Source organism: Macaca fascicularis, chromosome 3 (assembly GCF_037993035.2).
Source record: "Macaca fascicularis isolate 582-1 chromosome 3, T2T-MFA8v1.1".
NCBI lineage: Eukaryota > Metazoa > Chordata > Mammalia > Primates > Cercopithecidae > Macaca > Macaca fascicularis.
Genome location: NC_088377.1, coordinates 183,643,907 through 183,666,713, shown reverse-complemented (window position 1 = coordinate 183,666,713; position 22,807 = coordinate 183,643,907). Strand labels below are relative to the sequence as shown.

Here is a 22,807-nt window from a genome sequence, read left to right as displayed (position 1 = left end):
TCTGCTCTCCCCACGGGATGTGCCTCAAACTTCAGAAATGCTGGGATGTAGATGTGTTCTCTCCTGTAAACTATTACCTCATTTCTTAACCATGGCACATTTTAAATGTAAGGATGATGCTCCTCCCTCAAATCTCTGGCTGAAATTCTTCTTTTGTGACCTGGGTCCATATAACCAAACTGCTACAAAACATAGATAGGTCTTTGCACAGTCAAATGGGAATGAAACTATTCTATGCTGTATGGCATCACTTCAGTTTTGTTCATTCAATAAAAAGCCTTTTCTCATGACCTATGGTACGTACAACACTGTGCTAAAGAGAGTAATAAAGTATGGTCTGCGCCTGAAGAGCTCACGTCAAAGGCAATCATGTCTTCAATTTGCAAGAATTGTATATAGCAACTGCCACCACATAGAATGCAATAAGTCATACATTAATCATCAGGATCCCTGCTGGACACTCACTCATGAAGCAGAGGCCGCACAACCGTGACGCCCTCCGTGTGGGCCTGATATATCAAGGTATACAGATATGGCAACAGGGTGTATCTGGTCTGCAGGACATTTCTGGAAATGTTCACAAAAGCAGTATCCCAGGACACAGGGTCTTGTCTCTAAAGAAGAAAGAGAACAGTGTTGGGAGCTCGCTCTAGAATTTCTAGGGGATTTAAGAAGGTCACTGAAAGCATATTCCAACTGAAGATCACTCACAGCTAAACAAAAGAAAACTATACATGAGGCCCAGAGAATACTCTTAATAGACTGAAAAGAGTCATTGAAGCTCTCCTAGGACAGCTGATGAAATTTCACTGTAAGACATCCTTTTTGGTACATTTGGTACAATTCTGCCTAAAATACAGGAAAAAAATAATAATCTAAAGAACACTGAGGGATATGGTTCATTGAGACACCAGGGCTTAACAATTTGTAACGGTGCAGTGGCTCATGCTTGCAATCCCAGCGCTTTCGGAGGCTGAGTCGAGTGGATCACTTCAGCCCGGGAGTTCGAGGCCAGCCTGGGAAATATGGCAAGATCCCACCTCTACAAAAAATGCAAAAATTAGGTGGGCACGTTGGTATGTGCCTGTAGTCCCAGCTACTCAGATGGCTGAGGTGGGACAATCGCTTTAGAACCAGAGGTCGAGGCTGCAGTCAGCCATGATTGGGACACAGCACGATCCAGCCTGGACAACAGAGTAAGTCCCTGTCTCAGAAAATAAATAAATACATAAATAAATAAATAAATAAATAAATACATACATACATACATAAATAACCTTTTAAAAAGATATCCCAGGAAATACAGACTGCATTAATTTTAGCTCGGAAATGGAGATTGTATTTCTAGTGACACAGAACACGGGAGGCAGAAGCCACGGTCCTACCCTGGTCCCAATGGTGTTGTGGTTTCTTGAGAAGGGGTAAAAGGCCCCCAGCTGCATCCAGCGAACACACATCTCATATTCAGCATCTTGAAAGAACCCACAGATATCTGCTCCTGTCTGAAACAAGAGGAAACAAAACAAGCCGGCTGATGATTTCTGAAAGATGTCCCCACCTTCTTGGTGCTTAGGAGGATCCCAAGGACACTCACATAGGATATGCCGAAGAGGCTGAACTCCATCATGCCTGCAATGAGAAGCACAGCAGTGTCACACCAGGCTCTCACCACCTGCCTTCTCACTTCTTCCCCAAGGATCCCAACTCCCTGCCCTACCGGCACAGGCCCTGGGAAGGAGCCACGCACCAATGATAGATTTCTTCAGCTGATCCCACGCGGCCGTGTTGTCTCCCAGCCAATGTCCTGCCCAGCAGCCAGAAGAGGGAAATGTGGAGCGGGTGATGACGACCCCTCGCTGTCCCGTCACCTCCTGCATGGCTCTGGTTGGAGGGCAACAGAAGGTGAACTGAGGGCACGGCCAGGGAGCAAAGGCCAGAGAGCTTCTGCTCCTAGAGCCCTGGAGCCTAGTTAATGTTTGCTGCGTGATTGGAGGGAACATGGGAATCTGAGCTGTAATGGGGGCCCCACTGATCCCAGATGATGGAGATAATGAGTCACGTGTTCTCACAGTGCTTTACAAAGAACTTCACTGTAGCAAACTCACTGGAGTGGCCAAAAATAGTAAGGAATTACTAAATCTTGCTATTGGTTTCCTCAATACGTAGTTTTCTATATTTGAGGAAGAACACAGTGAAGATTATAAGATTGCCCTTAGAAGAATTCATATCATTCATTGAGCTTGCAAAGCGGGACTGTGCTAATTCGGTAGAATATCAGTTACCCTCCCCCAAGAATGGCCAAAAACCAAAACAAAACAAAATCTCAAAATACAAAATATTATTTACTGTTGAAATAAAGGGGAGAGAGGACCAGTCCTCTGTGTTCCGTTCAACTCCTGTAACTAAAGCTACTGTACCGCAGGCTGCCCTGTGTGACCATTATGGTGTCTCCATGTGTGTCTTTAACACCAGGATCATTAAGTTTTTCACTGGTGGGACCATGTCTTATTTAAATCTGTCCTCCTTTTCATCAGAGGGCCTGGCTCCACATCAATGAGCATTTGTTTAGTAAGAATCATTACACGGTTGTCATGAGAATCTTCTTTACCCTTAGAATGCGGAATGAAAGGAAAACTAGGGTGGCTACGTCAGTCCCTGGCAATCCCTCCGGGTTGTGACAGCTGGAGAAGGCAGAGACTCACTCGTATGTGGGTCTGGTCTGGGACCACCCGTACAGGTTGTGCACGTTGTAGTGCTGCACCGGGGAGCCGTCTGGGAGGATCTGCTGACTCTCCATGCACAGGGTCTTGCTGCTTAGACCCCTGTCCCTGGACTCCAAATCTGAGGAGGAAGAACTGGTGAGGTGAAATCCAGCCCTGATTCTGTTTATCCCTGACCTCTCCTCAAGGGAGTGGACACTGGATCTTAAGACTAACTTGAGCCCTGCCTGTGTCACTCTCCATCTTCCCAGAGACATGAGCACAGAGCCCCCAGCTCTGAGCTGCTATGGCACCTGCAGTGTTTCCAACATCAAGTTCACTGAAGAAAGCAGAGGTGTGAGGAAGAACATACAGCTGTCGAATACTACATGACAGGCACTGATTTAGGCTTTTGACTTACCAATTATGCCCATAATTCTATGAAGAAGACATCATTATCTGTCTTTCACAGTTTAGGAAACCAAGATTTGGAAATATTGCATAATCTGTGAAAAGTCACACAACTCCTAGAGAGAACAATTTCTGGAGCCAAATATGAACCCAAGTATAACTCCAAAGTCCACCCGCTCCATGACAAGGGGAAGCCAGTAATTTCTACCCATTGATGACACAAATTCCTGTGATGGAATTCACACAAGCCGAAAAACTAAGAAACCTAGCTGTGAGAACCCTTTGTGGCCTGAGCACTGCTAAGTGCTTTCTGGACAAATTTCAAGAAATTTATTCAATGAGTCTAGTCACTTGCACGTGGCTGGCTGGGTAAAGCATGTGAAGAGCTTTTGTCTCTGGTCCCCAGTAAACCACAGCAGCCATGAGGATGTGCCCTGAGCTGTGCAGGCACACCCCTGGCCTCTGGGCTCCTCCAGTGGCCATCCTTCCAGTCCTAGCTCTGCCAGTCAAGGAGGCCAAAGATTCTTACATGGCATGTAGGGAGGGCGGTTCAGAGAGGCGTCCCTGCAGCCTGGAGAAACTGCCCCATTCACGAAGCTTGATGGTTCATTCATATCCTAGAAATGCCAAACACAAACATACATCACTTTTTAAGATAATTATGTCCAGCCAATCCTGAGCCAAGGAAGCAGTGAATAAATTGTTCAACATCCAGTAATCCCTGTAGATGCCAGCCCTGGGAACTTCATCAAATCCTGGTGAGAACTGGCTGGAAAGATTAATTCACTCCTACAGAATGACTGGCTAGAGGTTTCAAGAAATAAATCTCTTCCCAGGTGGCTGTGAAGCAAATTTCCAAGAAATTCCTAGTAAATTGCTTCCTAGGAATTTTTTTTTTTCCATTTTTTGAGACGGCGTTTCACTTGTTTCCCAGGCTTGAGTGCACGTGTACGATCTTGACTCACCACAACCTCTGCCTCCTACGTTCAAGCAATTCTCCTGCCTCAGCCTCCCAAGTAGCTGGGATTATAGGCATGCCCCACCACACCTAACTAATTTTGTATTTTTAGTAGAGACAGGGTTTCTCCATGTTGGTCAGGCTGGTCTCAAACTCCCAACCTCAGGTGATCTGCCCACCTCAGCCTCCCAAAGGACTGGAATTACAGGCGTGAGCCACCACACCTGGTCCGGCCTGACAGGTTTCACAGTAGGAGCATAAGGTCCAGTACAAGGTCTATCAGGGCTGTTCCCCTCCTGAGTGGAGGAAGTGTCTGATATGTCAACAGGCTTCCATGGACAATGACTATCCTCTTGACTGAAGGTCAGTGGTCCATATACTCAGGCACACAAAGATAGACAAGTGCCACAGGTACACACACACACACACACACACACACACTTACAATCCACAGGCCATCAAACTTCAAGCTCCTCTCTGGATTCTGTGGATTGTTGTACAGTTCTTCTATTTCCCTCTTCCACCACTTGGCAGTTGAATTACGGAAAAAGTCTGGGAAGGCCACGTAAGCTCGATATAGCTGTAAAATATAAATATAATTTATGTGTCCCACACAAATATATAAGACAGCAAACAGGCACTTACTGAGAATGCAACTCACACAGATACTTGAGCTGCACAGTGACAGACGGCCTGAACAGGGCCTAAATAATGTTATTAACTAATTAGAGAAATGTAGAATGAGAAGAGAAATTAGTGCAATTTGCACACCTTCCCAGCATTTGGAAAACATCCAAAAACTGTTCTCTTCATATACACATGGTGGACGACAATCAATGACCTGAACTAGTGACCTCATGCATTCAATGCCCAACCCTCAACATCAGTCCTGCCATTTCCTAAGCACTCCTCAAAGACAAAACCAGGGAGAGACTGCAGACATGAGATGCATGGTAATAGGTTAGGAAGAAACACCCAAGGAGTCCCTCCTATATCATTCCCACTGAGAGAAGGGAGGAAGGAATAAGATGACATTTCAGGATATTAGACCAGTACACCTCAGTGTTTTCTACAATTTCAGAATCACAGGACAACTACAGCTGTTGGAGCATAAATTGAGAGGACTTAAAGAGAATGCATCGACTTCCCCTTATTTTCCTCTTCCCTCAAATAATAAAAGCAGTGTCTTCACTTATCTGAAAGACAGATTCAAGATACAAGTTTTTAACTACATTGTAGATTTTTGAGAGTAGGAAGTTTGTTTTATATTCTTCTGAGTGATATTTATATTGCCCACAATGTTCAGCTAAGAACCTGGCATAAAATACTCAGTGTTTACTAGTGGGATCACACCACTTAGAAGCAGCAAATAAATATCCACACATTTTAATATACTCATGTTGTTTGTTATGGAATATTATGGTCCTTTGTATGTCTCAGTAAATAGCCTCCTCTATGCTAATCACACCACTGTAAGAGTTAAAGAGCTAAAGAATGCTTGTGAGGAGGGTGGGGGAGGCAACAGAAAGAGGACTTGGTCTAGGGGAGCTCCAGTTCTTATACACCACAGATAAAAGGCAGGTAGGAACCCAGATGTCTAGATAAAGGGCAAAAGAAGGAACACAAGAAAACAGAAACAGATCAGCCTGCATGGGTCTGGCCGTCAAGGACGTGAGAAGACAGCGGCTCACATCACACAGAATCTTGAGAGAAGTGGGCTTGCCAAGGATGCCTTTTGTGAGGAAATGGAGGTAGAAACCAGGAAACCCGACAAAGAGAACCTTTCACCAGAAACAGAGAGCTCCAGATCAGGCAGGGTTAGAAACAATGGGATGGGTGGGGGATGGAGAATTACAATAAAGAGAGTAGTATCAGCCACATCTCAGTCAGAATTGCATCCCATACTGGGTACACGTGGGGAAACTGGCCAGCCATGACGTAGGAACTTCCCTAAGTACTGCTCGGACGACGCCTACCAACTTCATAAAAATGTTCTGCCGTTCTCCAAGGTGCTGCCTTTGCCTGCCCATATTCCAGTCTTGCCTTGTGGCTTCTGCCTTCACTTTCTCCAGTCTTCAAACAGTGATGTACCCACCCACACACTGGGCCTCAGGATCACCTAGCAGTCTTTTTGTAGAACATCACATGCTACAAATCGCAATTCACACATCCCATCACAGACTTATTGAATTAAATCACTGGAGCTTTGGACTCAGAAATCTGCTTTTCATAGGCTTCTTGGCTGTTTTATGCTCAGCGAAGCCAGGCCTGAACATCAGTGGCTTCACCCTCACCAGCCTCGTCAAGCGGGTCTCACTATTAATAATATAAATACTAGATTGATGCAAAGGTAATTGTGGTTTTGGAATTCAAAGTAATGGCAAATATTACCTGTGCACCAACCTAACAGTTACAATTATTCTATCTACCAATAATCTCTTATGAGCTACGTAAAAGATTATGTGAATCCCCTAATGAGTGTTTCTTATCAGAAACCCAACTGGAATTTGAGGCATACGATTTTTTGTGGAGAATTCCCTGCAATCAGAGCTATCGGCATCCCTGCCTACTGCCCATTAAATGCCACCTGGTATCTCTGTGATAACCAACACTGCCCTCAGATTTCCAAATGGCCTCAAGGTGGCAGTGTTACCCCTACTGGCTGCTGAACTGTGATAAAAGTCAGGAAGCCAATGATCCAGAACTCCTCTGGCTGGGCAGGTTCCTGTGTCCATGTGGGCTGCTTGGACCCCTAAGCTTCAAGTTATTCACTGTGAGAATGACAAGAGGACAGGAAGCTACGTCTTCTCCTTTGAATACTTATCTGATAGATGATAGATAGATAGACAGATATAGAGTGGATATAGTAGGTAAATGGATAGATACGATAGATAGATAGATAGATAGATAGATAGATAGATAGATAGATAGATAGATAGATAGACAGACAGACAGACGATACAGTGGATAGACAGATGGATAGGGTGAGGGGATAAATTGATAGAGATAGATGATAGATGGATAGACAGAAAATAGAGAGGGATACAAAAAGATGTTAGATAGATAGATAGAAAGATAGATAGATATAGGCAGTTAGATAAATAGGTAAATAGAATGGAGGTATAGATAGATAGAGATAGATGATAGATAAATAGATTACAGTGGGTGGATGGATAGATTGATTGATATATAGATAGATTAGATAGAGTGGGTGTATGGATAGATAGGTAAATATAGAAAGATGGGCAGATAGATAATAGACTAGAAAGACAGATGATAGAGTCATATGCAGAAAGATGTTAGATAAACAGATAGATAATAGATACGTAAATATACATATACACACATATACATAGAGATGATAGATAGAGATAGAAGTTAGAGAGATAGATAGATAGATAGATAGACATAGATACTTGTTCAATACTAAATAAAAGGAAAACAGCCTTGAACTGAGTCTGACTCATTCTTGTCAATCTTCAAAACCTGCCCCAGCTTCTGTTTTGTTTGCATTGTTTTACTCAATTTACCAACAGAAAATAAAGACATGGAGTCCTATACCCAAGCAACCTGGTCCCAAATGTGTCTCATTTTAAATTGAAAAGAACAACTGCTGCCAACTGGCTCTGGGATCCAGGAAGTCAGAGACTGACAACAGAGAAGTAGGCATCACAGGCTTGCAGTACCTTCTGCTCTCACTACCCTGTTGGAGCTGTCCGAGGTCCCAGCCTCAGGCTCCAGATTTTGGGGTTCTATCTAATATATGTCTTTCCCTCTAGGACTCACCACTTGCCCTCAAAACCAGCTTATCTGGATAAGGCATGAATTTTTGGCCTAACTCTTGCCAGTCACATTCCTGGTGATGACTGTTTCTCCTGCACCTCTCTCCGTGGGCTACAATCTTTCATTATGTAGAAAGAACCCCAAAAAGAGGTCTTTGCCCCTGGGCTTCTGAGTGGCTGCTAACTGAATTTACAGCTGTTGAGATTTGTTTCCACAATATGGATATTTCTCTGATTAACACTTGATCCTGAGAGAGTATCTAGACTCTACAACATATACCACATTGCTGACTGCACAGAACAGTTCCTTTGTCCCTTTAATTCCTGGCAGATGTGCTAGAAAAGAGGCCTTTTCCTTGTCTCCTCAGATCTCCTGTGGGGGTCACACAGGCTACACATGCCCTGCTACAATTCCTGCCCAGAAAGAATAACCATTATTGAAGAACAGCTCAAGAGGTAGGGCAAGGTACTTGCTCTCCAGGAAGTCCTCGGCCCCACCCTGACAATCCTGCCTGTGGGTACTGTCACAAAAATTGATAGTAAAGCTCACAGGCTGCCTCAGTTCAGGAGACACACATCTTGGCCAGAGGATGGGGCTGTAGGCTTCCTAGACCTGTAAGGAGCCATGTATTCATTCAAGCAAGAAATACTTAGTGAATCTGGAAAAAAATTCAGGTCCAGAAGCATGGGCTACCTGGATCCATTACAAGCAACAAACCGACCCCAGGAGTGAGCAGGTTTTACAATAAGGCTGGAAACTGAGAGGTAAAAGCAAAGTTGAGAAATCCAAGGAAGAATTGGGCTCAGAGGAGGACTTATAAGTGTGAAGATGGAGAAACCTGTTCATGGGGAAAAAAAAAGAAAAATATACAAAGAAAAAGACCTAGTCAGTCTTCAAGGGTTGAAGACTGTTAGAAAGGGAAAACCATGGCAACAACAGATGGTATGCCAGTTCAGGAAAAAGATAGCATTTCTAGGAGGTATCGCCCAGTGGAAATTTCCTGGGCCTTCGTAATCTGACAGCCTTGGAATTGAAATCACCACTCTGTCAACTAAAACTGGGGAAAAATAATTTAAGCTCTCCGGTCTTGAATCCCAAGGATAATAATACATATCTACATCCCAGTGGGCAGTAAAGTATTACTCCATATAAGGTAATGGGCACACAGAGTGACATCCAAGACACACGCCCTAAGGGTTTCTCCCTTGTCAAGCCCATGTCCACGGTACAGGCATGTCCAGAATCCCAGGAATGGCTGCCCCTGCCTAGAAACCCTGACTCCACCCAAATTTACAAAGACCCTTTTACCTCCACTTGACTGTCCCAGTCTAGAGAGTCATTCACAACAACACCAGGAAAATCGGGCCAGACCTATGGAGAGAAACACGTTCAGTAGCGATGCACGAGACAGTTTCCCTTACATAGGATTTCTGAAGAAATTGTTGTATAAACCATGTCCTAGGAGCAATGATACTTTGACTATCATGTAGGATTGACATAAAAGAAAAGTGAATTCCATAACATGTTACATTACTTTAAAAGTCATTAATTGTATCAACAAATATTGTTTGAGAAAAGGAGGGTGTCTGACGTCAGAGCCCAAATAGAAAATGCCAAAAATAACATACACAGGCGTGTGACCCACTAACCGTGACCCACCCGCAGGCTAGGGACTAGTGGATCATCCCTTAGGATTATACCTTTCCCCAGACAATGTCTCCATCATTTGGGTATTTGATGAAGACGTCATCCTCCAAGCCCCGAGTGAAGGCAGGATAGGGCTGTGTCTCATTGCCAGAAATAGCTGGATCCTGAAATCAAAGCATAAGTCCGTTGGGAAAACCAAAGCCAGAGAATGAGGTGAAACAGAATAAAGGAGAACTCCTCCAGGGTGAACTCGCTGGCTTCTACCTGAACTGTAGACCATCTGTGAGTCCTGGGAAATACAGAATTCTTACTGCACTTCAATTTATCTACTTTCAACATGGAAATAAAGTATAACTCTTTCTCCACCAAAGCCCATACCTGCTCCCAAACAGACAGCACACATTCACATCAGGACTAACCAGAATGAGGATGACCCGCATCCCATCAGCCTTCATGCGGTTGATCAGAGCTGGAAACCCAGCAAACTTGGGGCTGAGGGTGAAGTCCAGCTGCCGCTCCATGTAGTCGATGTCTGAGTACTGCACGTCCTGCGGGAGGACACGGGGAGCTGAGTGGCTGCTGCTGTACACGCTCAACCTTTACAGGAGAACAACCCTCCACTATACATGGTGGAATTCCAGACAGCTTCTCGTTGATGCTTTCAAATCCCAGCTCTGCCATTTGTTAGGTACAGGTGCTGGGAAATTCACTTAATTTTGTAAATGTTCAGTGATAAGATAGAAAAAAATCGAAGTCAGCATAAGATAGGATGAAAATGTGTCTCTAGCATGGCTATTCTGAGGATAAGAAAAAACACTGTTTGGAAAGTGCTTTGTAAATTGACCATATCAGGTGTGATTGTGATGACCTTCCCCAAGAGGCTGCCCCTGGTATCAGTGGTTCACGTTGAGGAAAAATACTGTTAATTATCCAGGGCTAGTGGCAAATCTACTACAAAACAAAGTAAAGATGTATAGTTGCTTTGGAATCCTGAATCTTGAGGGTAATCATACACAACATTCTTCCTGAGACTGTCATATTGCATTTCACTATCCACTAATGGAAACACTATGTTCCACTAATGGAACAATTGTAAACAATGGAAAAGTGGGATAAAATTAAATGTGGGATGGTTCATGGGATCATTGTCTGATGACTGGGTCCGCTCCTGTCCTCTCCGGAAGGATAAGGTTTATTTCCATATGTATGTCCCCTGCAAACTCATCCCAGGATCTGTGTAATCCATCAGTTATTAGCTCAGAGCTGATGCAGGAACTGAGATTGTATTCACATATACAATTGTCTGATCAATTTGTGGTTAGTCTTTTCAAGAATTAAGTAAAAGAACTGTGGGATATCATTTATTCTTATGGAACCAAGGACGTTTTGACAAATGTTTTGAAATCATGTGAAAGAAACGGAAGAAAGCATGAGATATCAGAAAGAGCCCTGGAGCCAGCCTATCCCCCTCTCTGGGAAATCACAGTGAGTCTTGAGCTACCACCTCTAGAGGATGGAAACAAGCACCCTTATCTGTATTACTGTGCTGGGGTGAGGCTAACTGTGATATTGTCTGAAAAATAAGCTTTTATCTCTATAGAATCCCACAAACATTAGACAAATGAACCCCGACACAGAGGCACCTGGGCTACTTATGAAACTCCAGAGCCATGACTGAGAACGTACATAAGGGATCTGGGCGGCCACCATCTCATCATACAAGCTGGCGATCTCAGAGTCGTTCTGGTATCCATAGCGACACAGCTGGAAACCCAAAGACCAGTAAGGTACCATCACAGGCCGGCCAATCAACTAGAAAATAGACAGAAAATATTAGTCCTCAGAAAAGAGACACCAGATTAAAGTTTTACATCAAGTAATAAGAATATTTTTCGATGCCCAATCTAGACAACTGAAAGCTTTCTGCTAGACTTAAGCTCCTTCCTAAACATTATGGAAAATCTGATGTTACTCTGTTCCTAGAGACACTGTAGGTAACTCATTAAGAAGCCCAGAATCAGAGACAAATGCCTGGCTTAGCATAGAGGCTCCAGTCTTTCCAGCTGTGTGACCTAAGGCAAAAATTAAATAAACTCTTAGTGCTTCAGTTTCTTCCTCTGTAAATAAAGGATAATAATAGCATCTGCTTCACAGCATTCCTGTGAGGCATGAATGAGTTAATATGGGTGAAGTGCTCTAACATGCAGCAAGTGATAAATCAGTGATGTGCACTTGGTAGTATACAAGCGTCTGTTGTTGCTGCCACAACCACCATGGTCGTGGTCACCATCACCATCATCACCGCCAACATCATCACTATTTTCACCATCACCACCAGTAGCATGATTGTGCCCCCACCACTATCATTACCATTATCAATACCCTTCACTACCATCACGACCAACCTACTACCACCCCCACCACCATCCCCAACATCACCACTATCATCACAACCACTATCACCAACATCACACTCCTCACACCACCCCACTGTCACCACCACAACCATAACCACCACCATCATCACCATCCCTACCACAAACACTCTCCTCACCCCCACCCTTGTCACTATCACCACCATCATTATCACCAATACACCCATCACCACCACTACCACCACTATCATCACCATCACCATCACTACCACTACTACCACCATCATTATCACCATTCCCACATCACTATCCCCACCATCAGCCCCTACCGCCACCATCACCACCACCACCACACTATCACTACCATCACCACCACTAGTACCACTATAACTTCTGCTCTTCTGCAATGCTTACAGAGGCTATACATTTAATGATAATCAGAATGTGTTTATTTTTTCTTATTCTATAATCTCTCTCCAAGAAAGACCAATATTTCCAGTTATCATCTGAGAGTTATACTAATGGATGTGGGCTCTGGCATCCAGAATGTACTGTATAAGTGCTTGATAAACAGCTGGATTTCTTCCTACCTCCGTGTACTGCTGGGTGACAAGCTCTGGAGTTGGCCCCAAGAACACATAAAAGTCCAGAACTCCCCCTGTGGTACGGTATGTCAAGGCAGGCAGGGGCTGGAACGTCACGTCTGAAAAGGAAGAAAAATGCCAAGCCAGATGGAAACTTTCCACATCACGAATCACCCCTGAAATCCACACATTCTCCATCTTCCTGCACCCTCCCTATCATAGAGTGGTAAGAACAGGCATTTTTCTATCACACTCACACAGAACTGAAGAAGATCAGTGGAAGTCTACAGGTCCTATTCCTGGGTTTGATTCTCTTTGGGGTACTTTACTATATTTTGTCACTCTTCTCTTATAGAATTTATTTTTTACATTTCAACTTTTATTTTGGATAAAGAGATACACGTTCACATTTGTTACATGGGAATATTGCATGATGCTGAGGTTTGGGGAAGGAATTCTGTTACCCAGATAGCAAATACAGTACCTGGTAGGTAATTTTTCAATGTACCATAAACCCTCATATACCCAGATTAACTTCTCTGACCCACAGTTTTACCCTAATTCAAATTATATAACTGGCTCCCATGAGCTGGCCTCCAGGATATTTGGGACCCACGTGGTGTTACTATCCTTTCTTATGTGATTTTTACCAAAATAAGAATTGGGTTAAATCCTCTTATCACATGATCCTATACTGAAATAAACAGAAAGGCTAAACACAAAGAAAAAATAAACACCAATGCCCGTAAAATGAAAATTTTGACTTCAAGGAAGAGTTAGGCTAAACACATTCTAAACTGACTCAAGCATGATTGGTAGCCCCCCAAAATAAGGGAGGCGCTGGACGGCCTTACCCATGGCATTGCTGTTCAGCAGGAACACTCCGTGGGCACTGCCATCCTCCTCCAGCCCCATGTAGTAGGGGTGGACACCATAGGAATTCTTCATGTACTGGAGAGTCATGGGGAGAAGCAGTAGGAGTTTAAAAGACATTATGCCTGAGGAAAAAACTCAAGGAACATGTGCTTGCTGAGATAGGTCTAGTTTTCTCCATGAAATCCATTAAACACATGAAACAAAGGAGCCTGAGAATTGGCCCACTCGTCTAAAACCAGAATGAGAGGACCAAGTGGAGTTTGGGGAGATGAAGCCCGAAGCCTGAGTAGTGTGGGTGGAGAGAAGCAGAGACACAGATCCCAAATGCTCTGTCCTTACCCCTGGGGGCTGGTCTCGGGAGAACATCCCCCAAGTGTGCCACTCCAAGTCTCTCCTATAGGATGTGTGCTCAGTTTCCCCAAAGCCATAGAGGTACTTGGAGGGAAGGCGGGTGGAGATGCGGATAAACATGTCATTGAAGGTGAAACCAAGGAGCTGAGAGTCCCAACTGAAACACAAAAAGGCAGATTTAAAACAGAAAATGGGCTTTTCTCTCTGCTTCCAGCAGCTGACTTTTCAAGGACAACAAATGCGTGATTTTTATCCAGAACATGTTCATCTCCAAAACAAAACAGATACTCAGGTTGATTAGAATATCATAGAAATCCTCACTAAAAGCCCAGGAGTTTTTCTTCATTCATCTGTTTCCCACTGTCACTGCCTCCTTTCAGTGGTCCTCCACAATAAAAAGCCAAGCACTCCTCACCAGCACCACCTTCCACCCTTGCACCCCTCAGCGCATTTTCTACATAGCACTCAAAGTGATGTTTACTTATTATTGGTTGTCATGAGAAGAGAACTCTCAGCTGTCTATAAGGAGCAGCACCTCCTCTAGACAAGGCACCCCATAAACATTTGTTGGATGAATCCTCAGGCACACTCAACTGCCTCAGTAATTATTTGGACAATGTGATGTTTGGAACCAGGATACATTCAAGGACGATGGACCTGGCAGCACAGGATCTTGAGAAGGCACAGGTAGACATCAACTCTGAGTCACACTAGAAACCACTCACATTATAGTGCCTGTACTCTTGCGGCGAATTTCAATCCCAAACGGATTCTTCTTAATAAGGATATCATAGAGTTGACCCTCAGGGGTGCTGGATGGCACCGTGGGTACGTTCAGAGGAACTGGAACTTCATACCGATTGTTGTTGGGATCATAAATCTAGGCCAGAGGAAATCAATTTTAGGCAAGAATAGTATTCTTGAAACCTATACCCTTAGCAGAACCTTTTTTATTTTTGGACAAAAAGTTCAGATGCTATCTTTCTGTCTTCTTTAAGTTTATGATATCTGAGATTTAATTAATATATCAAGTAACAATGTCAGATTAAACATTTTTCTGTCATTTCTCCTTATTAAGGCCTTTATTACATTAATATACTCTATGGGACATTGGTGCTAACATGGAAAATTATTCTCGAATCAGTGTGGCATTTATGAATATGTTGCTGGTTATTTTCTGGGGTATATGAGTATATAAAAATACCTGAAAATTTTTCTGAATTGAAAAAAAAAACCTGTCTCCCCAAAATGAAATCTATTTGATTAAAATAATCAGAACGTCCTTGCTGAAGGTGGTATCTAAACCGACTCATGAGTACCTACTACATCACTGCCTGACACTGCACAAGACAGTAGGGATGTGAGCTGAATAAGGAAGTGCTACGGTTTTACAAAATTCACAAGCAGATGAGAAGTAAAATAGAGCAGCTCACAACACCTGGGTGATGTGTGCTAAGGGAGAGCTATGTAGAAGTGCTGTGAGATTCTAGGGAAGGAAATGCCTAACATTGTTTCTGGGAGACTGAGATGGTGTCATGGGAGAAATACAGGATGAGTCTTAAAAGCTTGGTAGTCATTAACCAAAAAAAGAAAGGAGATCAAGTCATACTGGTGAAGAATAACAACCACAGAGAAATGTGGGCAGGAAACAGGCAAATATTTTGGAAACAGCTACTCTGTGTTCAAGAGGTAAAGTAGGCAATCGTTAAGGCTAGAACTCCAAGGAAGTTCATTCATTTAAAACCCACTAGGTGCCTACAACATGCTAGTGCTATGATGAGGATACAGACATACAAGAGCATCTTCCCTGCATTAGAGGATGTACAAGAACTCAGAATTCAGGTTGATGACAGATTGTAAAGAATCTTTCAGGCAATGCAACAATGTCTTGATCACTTTCACTTACTGTGTCAATAACATCACACCGCTAACTATCTGCCAGGCTCTGTATTCGATTTCAGAAGCACAAAGAAGAAAGGGCACATTCCTGTCCTTGAGAAGCTTAGTTTAATAGAGAAATAGACATAACAGCTGGCCCATTCCTAGTCCTTAGATGTAATTAAATCTTGGAAAGGAATGAAATTACTGCATACTGATGGCTATATACAGAAATCTCAAATTCAGTATCCCAAAATGAATATATCATCTGACATTGATCAAGCACAAACCTTTTCAGTATTCCTATTCCAGTTAATGTCAGCACCATCCATATTAAGAGGTAAGATACCAACACGGTCATCATTCTTGATTTTCCCTCTCCATTGTCACTTGCTTGCAATCAACCACCACATCCTATAACCCAACTTTCTCAACCTCAGACAGATCCACTCTTCTCCACCTGCATTCCAGTGTCTTGTCCAAACCTAATCCCTCAACTGACCTGCCTAACTAGTAGCCTCCTGACTTGTCTGTCTGCATACACTCTTGCTCTCCCAACCATTTTCCTAAGAGCAGCCACAGTAATCTTCTCCAAATGAAAATCAGGGCAGGTCTCATTGCTCCCTCAATGATTTCTCACTGCTCTCTGGATAATGATCTAGTCTATTGTCGCATGATTAACTTATTTTAGAGTTCTGTGACTCGGACCAATAAAAGGTAATGGACTGAAAAGGGTCTAATCACCACCTGATACATGTACTGTGTTTACCTTGAACTGCAGCATTTCATTCTTATGGTAAGTGACATCCAGGCGAAGGGGGTTCACGGGTGTGGAGGGGAAGGCATTGGCATACACGGAAGACTTTAAGGAGATGTCAGCTGTGGCCCCATGTGAATTATATTGAACATTACTGACAGAGTACAGATCGTTGACAAAATAGCAAAAAGGGACCCCAGAAGAATTGGATGCCTGAAAAGTAAGGGTAAAGTCATAGATCAGCTCAGCAAGTGGTCTTAAAGTTCTCTAACCTAAACAGGGTTAATAAAGTCATTTCATACGACAATAAAACAAGCCCATCACTGATCACTTGACAATAACATAAATTTAAATTCCTGGTCTCCAAGCAAAATATTCATTTAAAAAAGTTTCACACACATCCCCACCTACTCTTCATATCCAGAGCATGTCCCTTAAGAAGTCCTTTCTTTCTATGGATTTTAAGTAGTTATGTAAGTACTACTGCTATGCTTAAGAAACTAGAGATTAGGTGTGGAGGATGTTCATGTACATGAACCCCAGCAGCATGGTTACCTCCCAGATACAGCCACGGGCAGCACAGTTTTCTGCAGAAGCCCCATTCTCATCAGGGTAACAGTCTATTTTTTCATCATCCCTTATCTTTATATCCCACTCCACTGTGTATGCTTCTCCCAGGAGAAGATTGATATCTGTGATAATGGCAACCTGTAGGAATGCAGAAATCACAAGGAAATTCATCTTTAGGAGATAGGCCTTGCAAGATCTGAGGCTTTTGTTTTTCAAGAAAAAAGAAAATAGAAATTAGACCAGAGTTTCAACCATCCAACCAACATATGACTTGAGCTCATAAGAAGAGAACTGCACACTGGGGGAATCTACTTAGCAGCAACAGGGCAAATGTCTCCCCTCTAGTAGAATGTTGTCCATAGCATAATGAAAACAATTCGGTCAGATAAAACCTGTCATGATCACTCCTTATTCTTTTCTGCTCTGACTCCTCTTAGCCCTCTGTGTCTTGTTAGGAAGGCTCTCTTCTGCACTTCCTCTTCAGCATGACACATGGTGTCATCCCAAAGTGAGCTGATCCCCTTGCTCTCCAGTCCCCAAACCAGTATCCCCCATTGGCGTGGAGTGGTAGAAAGATCACAGCAATAAGAATCATATGACCTAGTCATCATGCCCACATTTCTGTAGAATGTTGGACAAATGATTTCTTTTATTAATTTTTAATTTTAATGGGTATACAGTAGGTATACATATTTATGGATTATATGAAATATGTTGATTCAGGCATACAATGCATAATAATCACATCAGGGTAGGTCAGGTATTCTGTTTCATTTATTTGGGTTTCAATTGTAGCAACAGCAAAATTGAAAAGTTGAAAAAAATTTATATTTCTTTCCATTTCTAACATCCCAGCCTCTTCATTTCTCTAAGCCCAAAGACTCCAATTTTGAAAACTTCCTTTAATACCATTAGTTCTAATATTTAATATTTTTCTATATATTTTTCTTATCTTTGATACTTCTTTAAACAGCACTTCCCAAGTTAAAGTTCTCACTTGTCTGGAGTAATAAAATCACATTCTAAAATTATCATCCTTCTCCCAGTCTCCTCCCAGTCTAAACCATCTTATACTTCCCTGTTCTACTAGTCCCCAAAACCCACTCTGACTCCCAGCAATGCTCACACACAGTAGCACAGCCTTCATTCAAGGATCAATGTGAGGCCCTTTGACAATTAAATCAAGTTGGTACCTAAGACCCTCCAAAATCTGACCACAAGTTTCCTATGCAAACTAGCCTATTTTTCAAAACTGAAACTTATCTATGCTATTCCAGTCATATAATTTTCACAGGCTAATAATGTAAGGCTGTTCCCCACTTTCCTAACTTTGCTCTTCTTCTGTCTCATCATAATTATAATTCGACTTTTGGGAAAAGTAAGTGGAACCAGTTAGAGAGAGAACATTGAGAGGCAGAGAAGAGAATAAGAAGGTAAACACCCAACTCATTCTAGCTCTGGCCGCCTCATATATTTCCCCAGTCCTCTAACTTCCCCAAAACAGGCTTCAAAGTTGCTCTGTTCCTTCAGGAACCCATGAAACCTTGGTAAGAAGGAACACCATGATACTATGGAGAATTCTCAATACACCATCTCAACAAAATGGGCTTTTACCTTCAGGTTAGAATCATAAGTGACTGTAGGAGAAGTCTGACTTGGGATACCATTGTGTTTCACTGTAACATTGCTAGGTTCCTCCGTCCCAAGAATTTTAATCTCATTAAATGCTAAATTATTGGGGTCCTTGTAGGTTGATTGTGAAATATTCACCTCCAAGCGGTTCTGCAAAACAATTAAGTCCAATTATGCATAAAGGTATGCCTGTAATACACAGATTCTCAAGTCTCTCAAATATTCCATTCCAGACCGGATACCCCCCACTGCCCTGGATGCCTCTCTGCTTTCTCTACTAGTGTGTGCTCAAGAAGCACAAAATTATTTTGATAATCCTCTAATTTAAAACAATCATAAAAACACAGAGACATTTAAAAACTGTATTTAAAAATACTACTTGCTATATGAATGCCTCTTTTTCAAAACTTCGATGAAATCATAAATAGAAATGTGCTCACCTATAGCCAATAATGCATATAAATTTACAAATACAATCACGCATATACAATATACACAAGCACAGATGTGCTAATGATCAGTCCAAAGCCCACACCTAAGATTCATAAAAGTATGCTACTTACTTGAGTGACAGAAAACTCACATAAAAGATACACTTTATTGGCCACAGTATCTGAAAGTGAGAGAAAGACAAGTCAGATTCTAGCCTTCCCACCACAGAAGAAAAGATTTCACTTGCCACTCCTTTCAGCTATGTCTTGAGGTCGCACATAGCAGTTTTCCTTTTCTTTATGGATGAATAATTTTCAATTGTATATATGTATCGCATTTCTTTCTTCATTCATTCATCAATGTACAATTAGATTGTTTCTATATCTTGGTTGTTGCACATAATGCCATAATGAACGTGGGAGTGACTCTCTCTCTTAAAGACACTGATTTCATGTCCTCTGGATATACACCCAGAGGTGGGATTTCATGAGATTGTATGGAAGTTCTGTTTTTAATTTTTTGAGGAACCTCCATACTATTTTCCATAACAGTTGTAACAATTTACACTCCCACCAATAGTCTAAAAAATTCCATTTTCTCCACACCCTCGCCAGCACTTATCTCTTACTTTTTTTATGATTTCCATGCTAACAGGTGTGAGGTGATATCTCACTGTGATTTCTGACTTGCATACCTGTGTCATTTAGTGATGTTGAGTATCTTTTCACACACCAGTTAGCCACTTGTATGTCTTCCTTGGAAAAACATCTGCTCAGGTCCTTCACCCAGTTTTTAATTGGGTTATTTGATGTTTTGCTACTGAGTTGCCTGAGTTCCTTATTTTTTTATATTAATCTCTTCTGAGATATATGGTTTGCAAACATTTTTATCCGTTCTGTAGTTTGCCTTTTCACTGTGTTGATTGTTTCTTTTGTTGTGCAGAAGCCTTTTTGTTTGATGTAATCATGCTTGTTTATTATTTGCTATTATTTGCTATTTTTCCTTTGATTTTGGTATCATATCCAAAAAGTCATTGCCAAGACTAATGTCAAGGAAGTTTTTTCCTGTTTTCTTCTAGGAGCTTCACAATTTCAGCCCTTACATTTAAGTGTTTAATTTTACATTGCACAGTAGCAAAGATATGAAAACAACCTAAATGTCCATCAATAGACGAATGAATAAAGAAATTGTGGTACATATATAGAATAGAATATTATTCAGACATAAAAAGAAGAAAATTCTGCCATTTACAACAGCATGGTTGACTCTGGAGGACATTATACTAAGTGAAACAAGCCAGAGACAGAAAGTCAAATACTGCATGGTCTCACTTACATGTGAAATCTAAAAAAGTTAAGCTCCTAGAAGCAGACAATGTAACAGTGGTTCTTAGAGCCTGCAGGTGTGGAAAATGGGGAGATGATGGTCAAGTACAAACTTCTAGTTATTAGATGAATAGGTTCTGGGGATCCAGTCTACAGTATGGATGGTGATGGATGTGTTTTTTAAAATAGCTGTGGTAACCATTATACTATGCCTATATATATATTAAATCCTAACATTGTCCACTTTGGATATATTTCATCTTTATTTGCCAATTAAATATTTTGCAATTAAAAAATAAATAAATATTTAAATCTACATATTGGATTAGATGGACAAGAGTCTCCAAGGTCAAGCCATCATTTTTCCTTCTCTTTCCTACTGGAACATTGCAAAGCTTCCCTTCCAAAGGCTTCCAAGGCATATGCCTCAAGGGAATCTGTTTCCTAAACTTGAAGCACAGGAATTGTTAGTATACTGGACCCACAAATACTAAAAGGTATGGCTAGGTGAGTACACACTGGAACAGTATATTCTCACTGCCTCACTGGCAGGGGCATGATTTCTATATCGCCAACATTTGCTCATAAGAATTTTGGGAGGAAGACATTAACATTGAATTACAGGAACAGTCTTGAAACCATCTCTTCTAAGCACCCATTGACAATAAAAAGAGAGCCTATTGGCCAAGCGTGGTGGTTCACGCCTATAATCCCAGCACTTTGGGAGCCTGAGCCGGGTAGATCAAGAGCTTAGGAGACTGAGATCATCCTGGCTAACACGGTGAAACCTCGTCTCTACTAAACATACAAAAAATTAGCCAGGTGTGGTGGTAGGCACCTGTAGTCCTAGTTATGAGGGAGGCTGAGGCAGGAGAATCACTTAAGCCTGGGAGGCAGAGGTTGCAGTGAGCCGAAATTGTGCCACTGCACTCCAGCCTGGGCGACAAGAGCAAAACTCCACTGCAAACAAACAAACAAACAAAAGAGAGCCTATTATTGATATCACTGGCCAATAGAAGAATTGTCAGAGATAGAAATGTATTTTTCTTCCCTTTGTAGGTCATCTACCACTACCTCTGAATGGTGCAACCAGAAACAAAATACTTCAGTGACTCTTGCTGCTGTGCCTGCTGAGATTTCTCCCACAGCTCAATGACCAGCAGGAGGGAAGGACCATAAGTCACAGGTGCGGGTTTGGAAATAGCAACATGATTGTAACAGCGCTCACCCTTCGTTTCCCCATCATCCCAGAAAAGTTCTCCTTTTGCTTCTTTGTTCTCATCTAGGGCAATGATAAGACCAAGAGGGTTCTTTCGACTGTGGGGAACAAGATTCAAGAGACAAAGACAGGAGTCAGAATTTTGCCAACTGAGCTGAGAATGTTTCCATCAAATTTCAAATTGAAAAAGTTACCAGCAGCAGATGGTTCTGCCTTTCTTCAGGCACAAACACAAAATTGACAGGCTCCCCTATCTTTAATATCAACAGTGTCACAAGAGATAGAAATACCCCAAACATTAGCAATAACATCTATGTTGGAGGCAAGAATTTAAGCACCAGAAGCTCTTCAATAGCTCAAGTAAAAGCTGCTTCTGCAACTACTACTTAGAATACAGACTATGAGAAGAGAAAGAAATCTTAGGCAATAACTGGTTCAGTCAGATCATTTTAGCAATGATGCCCTCAGGAGAACTGTCCAGTGCTATGAGGAAGATACAGTTTCACCTGCCTAAGGACCATTTATACCCAGAAATCAACAACATACAATAAGGTCCATCTATTTAGTAGTAACTTATCTGATTATCAGGTATTAGTTTCTTTTGAAAGAAAAACAAATCATTCTAATGATCTACTTTATAATTTAGAATAAGAAACACAAAACATTACTCAAAGACATGGTGAAGTAGACAGACAGAGAGGAAGAGGGGGAGAGAGAGAAATTTTTATTTGGAATCTCTCCTCATTGTGTCACTCCTCTAGGCAACCTCCAAGTTTCCTGCTCTTCTTGTTTCTTCTCTGTCTGTCACTGGACTCACATTCTCTATTGTATTATTTCACAGTTCAGCCTTTCACTATACAAGAGTTAGTTTTTATTATCAACAAAATCATCTGCTTTCATTAAATATTCATGTATTGAGTAGCAGTCATTTCTAGGAAGTCAATGAGATACAAAAATTAATAAATCACAAGTCCTGACCTGAATGACCTTAAATATTACTGGAAAAACTAGGCACGTTCATTTAAAAAATGGAGGTGGACAGTGAACACAACACAAAAGTTAAGATATTCTAGGAGTCCAGAACCACAGTTCCAGAAATATGGTGGACTGGATATTCTTCTGGAGACTTACCCAGTAAAATATTCCCTGATCCTAGATAAATTACAACACATATTCCTGTTAAAATATTGTTGGATTTGCAAGAAAGTAAGAAATGCATCCAAGAGACCAAAACAATAACAGGATAACAAAACACTGAGTTAAAACTAAAAGGGTGCTTAGTAAGCAAAACCCAGAATCTCCGTGCGGCA

At 41.8% G+C, this 22,807-nt stretch overlaps 1 protein-coding gene across 3 annotated transcripts in view; it reads right to left on the bottom strand.

Annotated features, from left to right (window-relative positions):
* Window positions 1–22,807, bottom strand: part of MGAM (maltase-glucoamylase) — a 246,667-nt gene that overhangs the window by 181,255 nt on the left and 42,605 nt on the right. For all 3 annotated transcript variants that reach the window (XM_065542689.1, XM_074036172.1, XM_074036173.1), the window contains 20 exons: window positions 21,507–21,595; window positions 19,085–19,134; window positions 18,504–18,671; window positions 16,875–17,027; window positions 16,332–16,532; window positions 14,410–14,564; window positions 13,673–13,841; window positions 13,312–13,408; window positions 12,464–12,576; window positions 11,185–11,310; window positions 9,918–10,046; window positions 9,552–9,662; window positions 9,160–9,222; window positions 4,514–4,648; window positions 3,640–3,727; window positions 2,703–2,841; window positions 1,748–1,881; window positions 1,595–1,629; window positions 1,386–1,502; window positions 466–614 (listed from right to left, as the gene is read on the bottom strand). In XM_065542689.1, coding sequence (XP_065398761.1) covers window positions 466–614; window positions 1,386–1,502; window positions 1,595–1,629; window positions 1,748–1,881; window positions 2,703–2,841; window positions 3,640–3,727; window positions 4,514–4,648; window positions 9,160–9,222; window positions 9,552–9,662; window positions 9,918–10,046; window positions 11,185–11,310; window positions 12,464–12,576; window positions 13,312–13,408; window positions 13,673–13,841; window positions 14,410–14,564; window positions 16,332–16,532; window positions 16,875–17,027; window positions 18,504–18,671; window positions 19,085–19,134; window positions 21,507–21,595 — 2,421 coding nt within the window. The remainder of the gene's footprint in view (window positions 1–465; window positions 615–1,385; window positions 1,503–1,594; window positions 1,630–1,747; window positions 1,882–2,702; window positions 2,842–3,639; window positions 3,728–4,513; window positions 4,649–9,159; window positions 9,223–9,551; window positions 9,663–9,917; window positions 10,047–11,184; window positions 11,311–12,463; window positions 12,577–13,311; window positions 13,409–13,672; window positions 13,842–14,409; window positions 14,565–16,331; window positions 16,533–16,874; window positions 17,028–18,503; window positions 18,672–19,084; window positions 19,135–21,506; window positions 21,596–22,807) is intronic.